The following is a 15,643-nucleotide window of genomic DNA, read 5'->3' on the forward strand; positions in this document are numbered from 1 at the left end:
AAATTAACAAACAAAAAAATCCGGCAAAATACAGCATAGCCTCGTTGTAATAAACTGGTCCTAAACTCTCTTCCGCATCAAAGCGGATCCAAAATGTCCGGAGAGGTGTATCTTCTGTGGCTCCTTTCGCTTATACAAACAGTAAGTTATTAAACATGGTTAGGCTTTCTTTAAAATCCAGGCCAAGTAAGGAACATCAAAGCTAATCAATCTGCAGACGTAACACTGGATAGTTTTTGAACAACGTTCCCTGCATCTACAGACTAGCTAGCTTACGTAGCCAGTAGTCATCACCAGCGGCAGCGCTATGCCGCTTAACACATCCTTCGAATGACGTGGCTTATCGAAATCTTCGCAATTGATGATGTAGCTAGCTACAAATCTATAGCATTATGTTGTGTAGTTTTTACCTGGCAGCAAATATATTACTATAATTGGTCCTTTATATTCAACATTTCTTGCGAGCTGAATATCCTAGCACACCAGCTACTGTACAGCGAGATTTCTTACCAAATCTTCAGAATGCGCTCCTCCTGTCGGTGATATGATTAATTTAGCTAGGCTGGTCTTCGCAGCCGTTAACAGAATGGGTATCTAGCTGGCTAGGGATGTGAACTTCTCCATCAGCATTAATATGGAAACAAATATTTCAACTTTTCTGAGCTCAGCGCCATACACAATATACCATAATACGTTTGTAAATCTATTTGGAACAGTTGAGGAAAACCAATTCTAATAATTCGGTGTGCATGCTTCTCATTTCTCTTCTCAGTTGGCCGCTTATGGAGCAGAACTGTCCTCAGAGGCGTGCAGGGAGACGGGTTTCTCCAGCAATCTCCTGTGTAGTTCCTGTGACCTGCTGGGGGAGTTCAGCCTGAGCCAGATCCAGCCTGTCTGTAGACAATGTTGTCAACAGGAGGCCCAGATGGAATCCCGGAAGGTGAGGGCATCATCAGCTACTTGGTTTAAGAAGTAGCCTCCATGCCGCAAGAGTGTTCAAAATGTTTATTATGGCTGTGACTGCATCTCATAAAAGTTCACAACAGTTTTTTATTGTTATTGCCAACTGTTGGCTGTGGCCACCCAGCGCCATACATGTTCTTTGAAGTTATCAGCCACTCAACAGGTTTCCCTGCAGGGCCAGACTTAGGAGATACAGAAAGGCTGTGGAACAAATGATTTTGTTTCCCCCCTGAGTGCATTGGTATCCTAGCAACAAGGAGAGAGAGACAGAGTCCGCAGGGAGCGTGTGCGAGCTGCACACCGCATTTCACTTCTTGATTATAACTCAGCCTTGATTTTCATTTTGGCTCCTGTTAATACTTCGTCCTGAAAATGCCACCAAAAGCATCAAGCTTCCTCCCTCTCCAATGAACCCTTATCAAAAGTTCACCCTCTGCCAACACAGTACAAAATGCTCGGAGAAATCTCGAAGTCTGTCTTTAAAATAAAATCCATCCTCAACATTCTGTTGCGTCATTAAACAGAAATGCGACCTTTCCATAGTCTTGAGTGGAGCTTGCTGAGTGTGGAACCCATTGTATTTCTGTTAAGTATGCCTCTCAGGAAATGGTTTAACATTGTGCTTGGCCCTCTCTTAGCTCTTTGCTTCTCTGCAAGCAAACATTACTGTCACTCATGTCCCATTAGGGGAGCATGCCAGCATTGACCTAAAGGCTTTCAATCCATTAGAATAAGGGTTTACGTCACATTCTCCAGAAGTCCTAAAGCTGATGTGGCTCAGACACTTGCAAGTAACCACAGGGTTATGAAACATAACTATTAAAGATGCTGTCAAGCAAATTCCGTGATTTGCTTCTCAGTACTTTATATACGTGTGAAATTAGTTCCTGAAAGCATGCGCGAAAAGTATGTCGCACTGAAATGTGGAGTTGAACAGTTTCTCTCCCGTTTTCAGCTTAGGTTTGGTATTGGCGGGGCAAAAACCCAACCTATCTAGGTCAGATCACAGTCGGTTGCATTCTGTTACTCAGCTGGTACAAAGACAAAGTAATTAACACATAAACAATCAGAGACTGCAGTTAGGTCTGTTCTGATATTTGCAATTGATTTAGCCAGCTAGTGTTGCTGTTGGTGCTAAATTCAATAAATGCGAGGGGGGAAGGGCTTCAGCTCCTTCAGGTGACGCCCCCCCCAGTATCAAGCAGAGAAGACTGCTGATTTTCTCACGATTTCAAAGCCTAATTGAACATACTTGTCTGTTTTTTTTTCATTCAAATTTGGATGGGTAGTTGACAACACATTCTTCTGTGGTGCAGGGCTGGACTGAGACAAAAAAATGGCCCTGGCATTTTTGCTCAGACTGGGCCCACCACAATCTGTCAGACACCAACCACCAGTACACCATCCTTTTGACACGTAACAGAGTATGCCAGATTACCAGTCGAGCCCTGCTGTGGTGGGATGAACTTGAAACTAATTTTCAATTCCACTTGACAGCATCTTTAACTATTAAGTTAATGGTTAGAATGGATCACTCAGGATCAGTTAACCTGAGTTAAAGTATGCGTACAGAATCAGTGGAACGGTGGTTTATATTTTACACATCGTCTTCCTTCTTGTAACGCTAGTGGCTTAAAGGAAGGCAGTTTGACTGGGTAATTAAATGAGTTTGCCCTACCGCCTACCAGTCCATGCTGATATACTGCCGTGACACTCACATTTCTAAGTTATTGTATATTGGTGTGGAGGTTTGATTACAAGTGAGCCACAAAGCAGCCATTCGTCAGCCTCCCCCCTATTCTCGGTTTAATGACCCTGAGAAATGGCCTGGACAGAATCAGACGGTCTGAATCAAATGATCTTAGAGCACAGCCTCCAGGTCCCCTCTCTGTGTGGGCTTTAGGGTGGCGGCCTGAACGTGTATTGTCTGGAGAGGCTGGTCCTGCTTCTCTGAAAGAGTCTGTGTTCATTTTGTCTGCAGGAGGATGGGATCATAGAACCTTGTAGGTACTTCGGTATTGAGTGAGGAGAACATCATTACTCTGTTACAGTCACCCACTGTATTGATGGTTAAGATGCAAGCATCAATAAGCTGCTACAACCATCTGACTAGCAGTAGGTCAACATAGACACTCTGATCATGAATCTCAATAAGCCATCGGTGGAGTAAGGAGCTGATGATGGAGTTGGCTGGAAGACATTTCAGTTGACTAATTAGATTTGGGGCGTAAGCAAGCTCCCAGGGCCTAATTACGGTACCAGATCAATATGGATAGACATCTTGAGTCAGACGAATGCTCTGCTCTTCTCCTCACAGCTCTATCCAGGGGCCATCCTAGAGGTCTGTGGATGAAAATTGGGGAGGTTCCCCCAAGTCCAAGGTGAGTGTAACTCAGGGGGGCTAAGCCTGTCTAGTTAATCTTGTTGGTGTCTGGTTGTGTCAGGAGATCGTGCCATGTGGACCCACCAAGGCCCTTTGACATATGGCTTGGGACAGCTGTGTTTTTTAGGGCTCACAACAGTTTTGCTGCCCTTTTAACTCCAACATCCTCACAAGAATGTTTTACACCTGGTAGCTTCAACCTCAAATTATTAGTTGCACCTGCTAAAATTTGACTTTTTCTTTCTCCATAGCTTTTGTCAGGAGTGACAAGCCGAAGATGTTCAAGGGTCTTCAAGTGAAGGTAAATACCTATTGATTGATTTCATGCCATGCTCTTGCATGGGTTTTTATTATTTTGTTTAAATATGTTTTTTTTCCATTTGTCTGCTTTATTGGTTAGTGATAGTTAGAGATGGACAGGAAAGGAAGGGGAGAGAAAAACGGAACGGCAGGGGAGAGAGGGGAACACATGCAGGACATGTCAACCAATATTACAGTTCATCTTCTTCAACATGCTTTTAGCTACACACTCGGGTGTTTTATGAGGATGTTTGGGGTCTAGTGTACCATGGGTGAGAGGGTGGAGTACCTACCAATTGACTTGCCTTTATAACTTAATGCTATGTTGTTTAAAACCCAATGTTGAGTGTTTGTGTATAGACTCTGTATACTTAGTCAGGACCTAACTGTTCCCCTCTGTGCTTTGTTCCAGTACGTGCGAGGATCTGACCCTGTACTCAAGCTGCTGGACGATAACGGGAACATGGCTGAGGAACTCAGCATTCTCAAGTGGAACACCGACAGTGTGGAGGAGTTCCTGAGTGAGAAATTGGAGCGGATATAATGGTTATACGCGTTTTTCTTATTTTCCTTTACATTTTTTTGTTGGTTGACTTGAGCACACCATTTATGATGGACTGCTCAATTGACTGCACTGTTTAAATAACTTTTTTTTACCTGACAACAATGACATTCATCTTCACAAGAGTCTAGAAATGTAGAATTGCCTTTAACTGATCCGATTTCAAGGTGAGCGTAAAGCAAGAGATTGAAACTGGTGGTCAACTTTTTTTTGAGTTTATTAGTTTATTTCCCCCCTCCTATTCGTCTGATATCTGTAGTGTTTTTGGATCCTAAAACTTGGTGTCAGCCATGGGATTGTTGGCCTGAGGGGGTCCTGGTGGCTCGCCACTGGCAGATATTTTTGAGAAGCACACTTTTGTGAAGGCCTTACAGTAAACCAAACCTGGAATGTGAGGTCTGATGTGTCTATGTGCTACTCTGGATATCTTGCTATGGCGAGAGGCTGGGTTCCACTGATTGTGTGTAAGTGGGGAGGGGGGGGGGGGGGGGGGGCAAAAAAATAAATGTATGAACCTTCAAAAAACTTTTGTCTGTTTTCTTTCCGGCAGGGCTATTTAACCCAGTGACGATGCATGTGTCTCTTTTCCCTGAATTGGGAACTTGTGTAAAGCTCATGAGTTTCTGCAGTCAATTCAAGTCATTTGCAAGTAAAAGTTAAAGCAGTCTTGCCGTCTAGTGGTTTACAATTGTATTACAGTTTGTTTCTTAAGTGCATCGTGCGTTTGTTCTGTAACTGGAACATTTCCATCTCATCAGCCAAGGCAACAAGTTGAACATTTAGGAATTTATTTAGGAAACTTAGCGATACAAATGTGCTATCATAATGGCATAAGAGCTATAATAGAGTATTATAGCTTACAAGTGTCAATTTTTACACCAGCAGTAAAAAAAATTCAATGAAACAATATACATTTAATTATACATTTTGCTCTCTGTACTGTGGGACAAAAGACTTGCAAGCATGTACTATATGAAAATGGAGCAGGATATCTCTAAACATTGAAAATTATACATATTTCAGATTCTCTTTCTTCCCGCCCTCTGAATGAGCGTCGTCGTACACAGGCTTGTTATGGACCTGGGCTTTGTAGGCCACTCCTGGGTAGCTGGATAAAGGGCATGGTGTTAATACATCACAAACTAGGATTTGAGCAAGAGTTTTGAACAAAAACATAAGCTACTTCCGTATATCAACGACTGACAGTGATGTACTAACCTTGCCTTGTCAGGCAGCATACCCCTGAAGGCCACACACTTCAGGACTCCGCCCACACACAGCACAGCCCCGCCTATCCAGGCTACAAAGAGGGCAGGCCCAAATGTGTACCTGGCATGAGATAAAGCATATTCAGATTACCAGCAAAGTGACTCATCACCATCCACTCTTTTCACCTAGATATCCACTACTCTTATGCTTACGCCGGTAAAAATGCTTTTAAATAGACGTGGGGTAGGGCACAGCAAGATAAAAGGGTGGATAATATGACAAGAAGTCTTCTATACCAAATATGGCTGTGTAAACATAAAGGAAATGTTTTCCTTACCTGGGCATCCCTCCTCCTATTCCTCCCATCCCTCCTCCCATCCCTCCTCCCATCCCTCCCATTCCTCCCATCCCCCCTCCATAGTTCTGGTTGGTGATAATCATGAAACTAGCCACAATCTGATTGGCGTAGATGGAGGCTCCTGCTAGGGCACAAACACCTGAGAGAAGGCAGGGAATGAGTGAGCGTGCAATGGAAGATTTATATTACATCTTTATGTACCCAAGTCCACCAACAAACTAATATGTTACAAAGGGCAACAATAACCGAAGTTGCATTTAGTATCAACATTCACTGTTTAATTTCCCTATTTAAATACTGTACATACTTCCCTCATTCTTACCGGCAATGATGAACATGATCCCAGCAGTAAGGGTCATCTTAGCTTTGGATGAGTCCTCCATGCTTCCTATTTTGAGGCACTTCAGGGAAAACACGGATATAATTGTCCCAATGACACCCAGAACCACACCTACGATCATCAGTGCTCTCACAGCTTGAAAGGTACCTGGGAGAAAACCAAGACCACAGCAGACAAACATTTGTGGTAAATTCAGACCGACTTCACTGACAAACAAGTGGAACAAACAATATATACATTATATATTTGCCCATCCAAAATACAAATTTTGATACAGTAGAAAGTGAATTGTAATGACTGAGATGTTTGATCCAATGGTTGCTAATTAGTTTGTTTGATCCAATGGTTGCAAATTCGTTTGCCACTGATAACAGTGTTGACTGAGCATGGGCCTGGCAGAGTTAACATTATTCACAGGTGCTAAAGTAAATACTCACAGGTACAAGAAAGGTACATGGGCAGTTCATTTGGGGAGATCACGGAAATAAAAAACGGAACAACGCAAAACAATGCGCAATTTCACTATTGAGCCTATTTGCTTTTTACGGTTTATGCAAGAAAACAACATACTGTTTATGATCAATTTAAGTTTTTGAAAATGTATTTATATTATATATATTTACATTTATTTTCTTTAAACGATATTTACTACAAAAAATCGACTCCCTCACATACAAGTTTGGCACTTGATTTCAATGGACTCTTACAAATGTATAGGTGTCCTGGACACTTAAACATCTGACAGAGCACACCCCTCAAGCATAACCTTTAACAAAGGGACCACCTTGGTCAAATCAGACCCACAGTACAACTCAGCCTCAGTTGTCCTCAACTTTTGGACAAACAACATTCATGTGAACTTTTCTGTCATATGCTTGAAGAAGGCCTCCTAAACAGAATTGAGCCCGTCTCCTTACCTGAGAATCCAAGGAGGCCGTAGAGGGGCCTGCATTCAGTCATCCCTGCGGAGGTGGTCTCACAGTCCTGCCACAGACCCTTGTAGGTGTACACTGAGGTCACCACGTCGCCCTGGCGATCCTTGGCACTCCAGTTGTTCATGCCAGTAGCGGCGATGATGGCTGCCGCTCCGAGCAGCCCCAGTATGAAGCCACCTGTCTGGAGAGCGGTAGGGGCCATGGTGTCTGCGGTGTGAGCTGAGTGTGCCTGAGAGTGTGTGTACGTGCTCGGTTGAGGAAGATAAAGTGTGAATGAGGTGGGCAGCGCCCGGGGTGGTGGTGAGACTGACGCAGAGAAGGGAGGGGCCTCCGAGTTTCGCCCGCCGAGACATGGCATGAGTTGGCTACAGACACGTCAGGGCTCACATGCACACCTTTGACAGGGTTCTGCTCAGAGATGTGGTCACAGTGGAGATAGGGGCACCTGCTACCTTTCATGAGAACCAACGGTCGACAGGGAAAGCAAAGAAGAGCTTTCAAACGCTTCTCATGATGTGTGGGTTCGCTAAAATGGACACAGTCACTCTGACAGTACGCACTGACACAGGGGAAGGACTAACCCCATTAACAGGACAGACAGTTAGACCGCGTGATGATCTGTGCTCATTTAAGTTGAGTTGCATATTCAATGATTGGGTATGAACGATACCAATAGGCTCCTGACGGTCACCTATAAATGCATTTGACTTGATGTACTTTAGTGTGGTTAATATTTAATTCATAGATTTTGACCAAGCCCTACGTCAAGAAGCAAACAGAGACTAATTTGAATCACATGATTCAGCCTTATCAGTCAACAGAAGTAGCGTGGGCAGGTGAATGTAGGATTTCTGTTCCTTTCTCTGTTGTAAGCCTCTCCCACACACACAAACACACGCACTAAACACAGAAAATAAGCTACAAACTGAACACAAAGAAACAATCGATCTGTGCTTCTTCAAAAACACATCAGGTTAATCAATAGTGGGCAGCACAAGTGTAACTCGCATGTTGATCAATACCATTAGACAAACAACTCAAATGTATTCAAATTGTCAATGAGAATGAAACTCTTGACAGCCTTAAAAAAAAGAATCCCTATGAAAGTTCCACACAATGTTCCAATCATAATGTTGAGGTCATTCAGACACAACAGAACACAACACGTAACATGGAATAGACACCATGAATGACTATTTTCATACATTTAAGAGTGACAGAGGCATCCATTACATGTTTTATTATAAATCCAAGTCATATTACAGTACAATATATAGGAAGAAAAAAATTTATTACATAGATTATTTTAACAAGGAGGATCAAGTGATTTGTAGCATAATGTCCAGAAGAGGTTTGCAAAAAAATTTTTTTTAATCAAATGATCAAAATTGGCTATTTTGTTAAAATCATTTTTTGCATCAATTGAGGAAATTGCACATCTTCAAACCAATAACTAATTTAGAATCTAATTTAAAGTTAAACACCTATATCATGTATTTCTTCCTTGTATTTAGGTTAAAAATCATTATTTTCAAACGTTTTCTATAACAATGCATTATATGTCATCAAACCAGACCCCAAAAATGAAAGACAATTGGAAGATGTCTACATACAGTAAATAAATATTTTGTAGGTCAATATACAATGTACTACCAAGTCCTCCTTGAGCAAAAAAGTTTTCCTTTTTCTCATTCATGAAATTAACTGCTGTACATGCGTCGTTTTCCCAAAGGCTCTCAGGGCAGATAGTTACAGTCACAGTTAATGAGCTGAGGAGTACGAGTCTATGCCAGTTTTGGACATACCTGGAAAAAGGATGTAAGCTACCTGAGGCTGTAAACTCGTCGTTGACCATGCGCTGCAGTTACAGGGCACCACGTACCCCGGATTTGTAGGTGAAGGATGAGTGTGAGTATGCTGGCTAGGGCAACCTAAACTTCCAAAAGGTCCAGTCTGATATCCAAAAGCGTGAGCGTAGGGCAAGGCGTTAGCAGCCAAGGTGTGAGGTACTTCCGACATCCTCTGGACAGCGCCAGTGCTGAACTGGCCAGGGTCAAGGAGAGAGTATGGTGATGAAGTTGGCGGAATGAAAGCTCTGGCTTTCTCTGCAGAGGCTAGGAGGGAGTCCGTGGAGAAACCTTTCAAGTGTTCTGCATCCCCGAAGAACTGCAATGGGAAAACGAAGCGGTCCTTTTTCATCAAACTCTTGGGTTTGCGCCGGGGTCTGTACTTGTAGTCCGGGTACTCTTTCATGTGTTGCGCGCGCAATCTCTTGGCCTCGTCGATGTACGGTCGCTTTTCTGACTCAGAAAGCAACTTCCATTCCGCACCAAGTCTTTTGCTGATTTCTGAATTGTGCATTTTAGGATTTTCCAGTGCCATCTTTCGCCTTTGGCCACGGGACCACACCATAAAAGCGTTCATAGGTCTCTTGATATGATCTAAAGGTTTTGCCATTACTAATGCGCAAGGTGACATATGTCGCACAACACACACCAAAACTGTATAACTCCCAAAAGTATTTATTCACCTTTCCACCAGTTCATGCTCCTCTGGTGCGTGATGGGGTTCAAGTAACAAGTCAAAACAAATTACTTGAATCAAAAAGTAAACATTCCCGTTAGAAATTCATTAATTGCAATCGGTATTAACTAACACTCCAAAAACGAGTTGCACCTGAAAAGGCTGCAGGGCGGTGCATGGATGAGAGCCAAATGCGAGTGAGTTCAAAGGTATTGATGGTGCTGAGCAGGACATCATCACAGAACTGTCACATCCTGCTAGGCCAATGGGAAAGCGAAGAGAGCTGTAATCCCTTTAAAAAGTAGCTGTGCAGGGGGAAGTTTTGTGAGGGAAACTAATTTATTTTCTACAGCAACCCCCTCATCCCTATGCTATATTCTTTAAAGATTACATATGTTGTGTCCCCAACTAAGGAATAGTATCTAGGCAGTGTCCGTAGTTTCTCTCCTAACAACCCTAGCATCTGATGTTGCGTTGACCATGGTCCCACCTCATTGACAAATAAAAACGTAGGTTTGTTTGAGACAGTTCTTCTGTATAATATTTAACGGTGGGTTTCCACAGTTCTAACCTTTGTATGGAAGTTTACAGATAGATATAAACTCAGGAACGTTTCCTCAAATGCAATTTTTCAATATGAGCTGACTCATATCACCAAGCCATCATAATCAATACTAATCACAGACATAATTCACCGTTCCTGGACCATTAGATTTATTCCTATGTGTTGGTAATTGCTATTTTTATCTGATCAAATAAATACATTCCATGACATTGATAACATGCTTGAATGTCATTGCCACAGTGGCACTGCAAATAACTGAAAAAGTGCAAATTTTACTTTACAGTATGTTCAAAAGAGCTTGGTGATAAACTGAAGAAAATCGAAAACGTGTGCTGGTTAGCTAAAACTCTATACAGTACTTCTCTGTGTGAACCTCTGGGTGACTTTGCATAAGAAGACATATCTGGCTTGCCACCCCACATGGTCTATCAGGGCTTACACTAAATGGAAAATTACAATCAAGGCAGAACAATGTCTGTCTAGGGATAGACTTGAGCCAGTGAATCAGAATAACAGCATCGTGTGTAGCGTGAATATGGGACCAGAATGGGGTCATTTGTTTGGTTCAACTGTACATCAGTGGCACTGTAGGCCACTTCAAAGGTAGAAAAAGGGACATAAAAGACCAGGCAGTGCACACCATGACAGGCAGACATGATAAAGATATTTGATGCATCTTTGGAGTCCAGGCTGTGCCCCTCTAGGTACAGGCTGCAGTGATAAACTGGTTGGCGGCAGGGGTCAGTGAATCCACAGTACCCCATTGCCATGTTATCTACAATGGGTTTAACTCTGATACAGGAGGCCCTGAGCATGCAGCGAGACTGATTACCTCAACAAAATAACATCTTGGCCGTGCTTTATTTCAAAGGAGTTTGCTTGAGATATTTTTTCAGGAAATTGCATCTCATAGACAAGAAATTGAAATGTGATTAACTTAATCCAATCATCTGATAACTGAGATATTGATGATATCCCATATCCTTTCTGGTCAGTGGGTAGCTGATTCATATTCATGTGAAAATGTTTTCTGTGCAAGGGTTATGTTGGATGCATTGTTTTCAGTACGGTCTGTTTGAGTAAGTATTATTTGGTGTTCTGATGAACTGAGGACAGCGTTCCAGCTCAGAAGATGAGGAAAAACCCAGGGTAATAAGAAAAACTGCCAACAGCACAAAATGGCTCACATAATCCGGTTATCCTCCGAGCTCTAAAAGATACTGGTCCTTGGGAGTCTGTCTTTTCCTCTAATGTCAAAACTGTCCTCCATGCACTCAGGTGGATTAGGGAGTCACGGTGGAGAAAGAAATTGACAGGTACAAAAGACCTGGGGGTGAAAAGGATATGAAAGAGGAGCATGGAGACAAGGATGGTTGTAGCGCCTGGTCCCACTTTCTGTTCCATAAAAGCAACTCCAGTGAGTTAAAAAAGTCCCCCGGTTCTCATGTAGCTACAATCATCTGGAATCCTTACCCTACCTTTGGTGTCCTTCTGTATTCTACAAGTGCGGTTTTCGACCGATAAGGAAATCGTGGAATGTGGGTATGTAAGGTGGTTAAGGTGAGGCAAAGGAAAGGTACCATGCATTTTACGAGCATGTAGGCCCTATGCCTACATCAGTCAGACTAGCATTCCGAAGCATTCTTCTCTCACTATCTTGGTGCAGAACAGCTGGATTCGCCAGGGAAGAGCACAGGGCAGTAATGGATTATTGACACACGTACAAAACCTGGCTCCACACAGGAGACAGATAAGAGAGTAGGACAGATAGAGGATGAAGGAGGGAGAGATGTGGGCCAAGCAATGCAGTGATTCACATTGTCAGATGTACTTAATCTTCTTCTTTCGGGGGGGGGGGGGGGTTAAAGCTCAGAAATGGTTTATTATTATTATTTGACCAATTTGATTATTGTTTGATGTATTTTGCACCATGCATTGTCAAATGTTGCACCAATCCTACAATGTCAAACCATCATTTTTGCTAGACGGGTCACATCTGAAATTATTCACCCATATCTAAAATTGAATGTAAGTGTACGGAAAGTTCGATAAAAACGTAACTTTCAAATTTGTCATTTCAGCTACCCATAAATACACAAACACCCTGGCAGTAAAATATTTCAAGGTGTCTTAAAAAAACATTGCAAGTGCAACAAGAGCTTCTGACACCTCTGAGCTGTATATTAGGAAACATTTCATGGCTGTCCATGGCTCAGGGGCGGGGGGGGGGGGGGGGATTTCACAAAATCTTTGTGCTTATTCTCATGAGACTTAGGAAAAGTAAAGCGGTTTTAATAGCTTTCCCTCTGACACATTGATGGTGGAATATGCTTTTGCTCTGTGGCAGACAGCTCCAATCCCAAAGGGGGTTGAGAGCAATCTACCCCCACTTGCAAGCACTTGTGGCCTAACTAAATTAATACACTTCCACCATCTGAGGATAAACCTGAGGGCAACATTACTGTGGGGGCCTATCAGCAAGCTTGTAATAGCACAGTCAGCAGTCAATGAGATACATTTGCAACCAGGCATTTGTCAGCGACTCAGCGTCATGCAGGCTAGAGATTTAAAATGTCCTGCAGTAAATTAAGTGCAGCTTGGAAGTAGAGGTGCAGGCTAAGCAGGGTGATGCTTATTTTAAATGGCAGACAGGTTTAGGAGGAAGCTGAGAGGACGCCTAAGCTAGAGTAGCTTCTGATTCAGAGTTCAGTTGATTATTTCCCCCCCTGCGAATCTCAGGGTCTATGTTGACACTAAGCAATCTGAGAAACTGGCCGATGTACCAACTCTGGAACAAAACGAATGATCTTCCATGAAAAACATTAAACAAGGTCAAAGATTATAATAAAGTCTTTGAAGGAATTAAGGTAGAAGGAAAATCAAGAAGGAAATTCTAACAACTCCAAGTACAAAAATAAACGATTCAAATGTGTGAAATGTGTCATCCTTAATTACTTTCTCGATTCACAAATGACTAAATTTCCTACACAGGCCGTTCCTGAGCAAGATCCAAAGAAAAAGAAGATCTAACATGAGTTGAATTAATCCTCTTTTGTTGGCTTAATTACCTGCAGGAGTCGGTTGACAGGGGTCTGTATCTACACAGAGACCAGCAAAGGAGACTCATACTTGACTCATACTTGTTCGCCTGTGGGATCATCTGTTAGGATTCCAGTAGAGGAAATTCATTAATACCTTTAAGCATTAGACGCTTCGTTGATTACATGCACGCCTGTACTGTATGCAGATGAGTGTATGAAGTCATTGGCAGCATGACGAGCTCAGCAAGAGACGTTTTGTCTGATTTAGTGCCGCTTTAGGTTGTTGGATGACTTTTTTTCAGAGCATAGAGGGAGAAATTGAAGAGTTGGATGAAAAAAGTGAGATAGTGTAAAGTAAAAACGAAAAAGAGAAAGTTGTGTGCCAAGTTCAACACTCTGACAGAGTGAAGGAAACATCCCCTTTTACAGGTTTGGTGGAGCAGGTATAGATATTTTCACTTGGGGTGGCAAGGGGGTGGCAGGAGACAGTTGTATGGTGGTATGGTGTCGTGGAGTGACAGTGTAACCTGATACCACCATAAATTACAATAGCAGTGTACTTTAAATAATGCCAACATAAATTAAATGTATACTGTAGAATTAAATTTACAATCATTTAAAAAAGTACATATATTAGCATGGGGATATATGGGATGGCAAGTTTTTTGCTCCGCTCTAACTAATAATTGTATCTGTTTCTTCCTTCTCTCTCCATCTCACTATTTTCTAGGGCACACAAAGTAGAACAGAAACGATCAGCTATCCCCCCCCCCCTCCCTTTAGAATTCAGAGGATTACACTTTGGCGGCCAGGTAAAATGCTTGGAATTATCAGCTTTTTTTTCGTATTCAGAGTAGAACAGGCATGTGTACTAGGAGAGACACTTCAAATACAGACGATATCCATTTGCTTCAGAATACAGGCCAAGTGACAGTGTGGAGCCACTAAGAAGCTTATGATATAATGAAAACAGTGTTCCCCCAGGGCTATGATATGCTCACTGTGACGGTAAGGAGCGATTTGTGGGGACTGGGGAATCTTGGAAGGTGTGTGTGGGGTGGAGAGAGATGGAGAGAGAGCTTTCTGTCAAATTACACAATAAACTCCTTGAGGAAACTTGAATGAAAATGTCTTCCTTTTAGTTTTTCTAAAACAGTGTAACGTATTTGAACTAGCTGCCAGTAAGACAAATACTAAATTATAATACAGTGGTAGTACTAAGTAGGGCCACAAGAGATCAGTATAACTAACACCATGAGAAGATCAAATGACAGTATTACAGCTTAAAGATTGTGCACTCCATACAAGATGTACAGACTATATACACTTAAGTATTTGTAGTCTGTGTTTACAAAAACGGTTCAAAGTAATTCATATTAATATTGTTTCTGATCAACAGTCCTCTTAAAAAGCTGGGCTCGTCCGGGATTTGAACCCGGGACCTCTCGCACCCAAAGCGAGAATCATACCCCTAGACCAACGAGCCGCTGTACGTTATCAAAATATTTTACTTACATGATCTTTAAAAAACAATTTTAGTTCAATCATATTGAGTTCAACTAATTTGATGATTTCTTTATGAATAAAATTGGCTTTGGTATACTTTTTTTAATATTATAGTATAAATAATATGAAATGGTTTGGTATATCCTTACATAGCTTACACAGGTTTAATCCGTGTTTTCCCATAATCAAAATGTGTACATGCGCAACCAAAAGAAAATTCTGTAGATCTTCATGGATACATAAACCAACTCATACAAACATCTTGGCCTTTTTATCACTATGTATTCAATCTAAAATGTATTGAATATCTCCAAAGGTGTAAAATTCCAGTGAGGAATGTTCCAGTAAGCCATTCTTTAAAAAGCTAAACCTAACCCTAGTACTATAGTATTTTATCATGTGAGGTGGACTTTATCCATCAGTTCTCTGTCTTCAATGTGTCTTTGTCCTAAATATATTTCTTAGTTAGATATTTGAGGAATAAACTGATTTGGCCAGCGGTCTTGGCAGCTTACTTGGCCAGGTAAGCCTTCTACACAACCATGCAGAGCCTCTGGGAACTCCAGCAAGTGGAAACCTCTCTGTTATCCAACTCCAATAACGCGCCGGTGATCTTCCTGACCAGCCTGGGCTGGATGTTCTCGATCAGAAGGTACAAATGCTCACCCAGCATCTGCTTCTGATCCTGTGGGAAAGCATCAGCTAGCATACAGGCTGTCAGAGGCTCTTGGCCAAGCATGCAGACAGTATCAGGCTGGAGGGGAATAGACAGGTAGTAGAAACAGGTATTTATAACTACAGGAAGCACACAGATAATCCTGTGGGAAACAACAGCAATACAGTTGGTTGTAAATACCTGCTTCATAGCCACCATAGACTGAGCATTTATATGTTGCTGGGATTTGCATAGTACAGGCTCTCAACACGCACCTGGGGGGGGGGGGGGGGGGGGGGGGGG

General features: G+C 42.2%; 3 protein-coding genes and 1 non-coding gene across 4 annotated transcripts; 1 reads left to right on the top strand and 3 right to left on the bottom strand.

The window, feature by feature from the left end:
* Positions 1 to 35: 35 nt before the first annotated feature.
* selenof (selenoprotein F) lies at positions 36 to 4,702 on the top strand. The gene is made up of 5 exons (XM_047027072.1): positions 36 to 141; positions 773 to 940; positions 3,281 to 3,344; positions 3,598 to 3,647; positions 4,059 to 4,702. Exons 1-5 carry the CDS (start codon positions 94 to 96, stop codon positions 4,188 to 4,190), a joined length of 462 nt encoding a protein of 153 aa, XP_046883028.1. The 5' UTR covers positions 36 to 93; the 3' UTR covers positions 4,191 to 4,702.
* Positions 4,703 to 7,331, bottom strand: cldn18 (claudin 18). Its single transcript, XM_047027076.1, has 5 exons — positions 7,033 to 7,331; positions 6,098 to 6,262; positions 5,755 to 5,914; positions 5,427 to 5,537; positions 4,703 to 5,316 (listed from the first exon to the last, which is right to left on the bottom strand). Exons 1-5 carry the CDS (start codon positions 7,250 to 7,252, stop codon positions 5,217 to 5,219), a joined length of 756 nt encoding a protein of 251 aa, XP_046883032.1. The 5' UTR covers positions 7,253 to 7,331; the 3' UTR covers positions 4,703 to 5,216.
* A 1,480-nt stretch (positions 7,332 to 8,811) lies between these two features.
* LOC124472284 (transcription factor Sox-14) lies at positions 8,812 to 9,507 on the bottom strand. The gene has a single exon (XM_047027049.1). The coding sequence runs from the start codon at positions 9,505 to 9,507 to the stop codon at positions 8,812 to 8,814; it is 696 nt and encodes a 231-aa protein (XP_046883005.1).
* Positions 9,508 to 14,593: 5,086 nt separating this feature from the next.
* trnap-ugg lies at positions 14,594 to 14,665 on the bottom strand. Its single transcript has one exon. It is a non-coding gene; the product is annotated as a tRNA-Pro (tRNA).
* Positions 14,666 to 15,643: the final 978 nt, after the last annotated feature.

This window comes from Hypomesus transpacificus, chromosome 10, assembly GCF_021917145.1.
Source record: "Hypomesus transpacificus isolate Combined female chromosome 10, fHypTra1, whole genome shotgun sequence".
Classification (NCBI taxonomy): Eukaryota; Metazoa; Chordata; class Actinopteri; order Osmeriformes; family Osmeridae; genus Hypomesus; species Hypomesus transpacificus.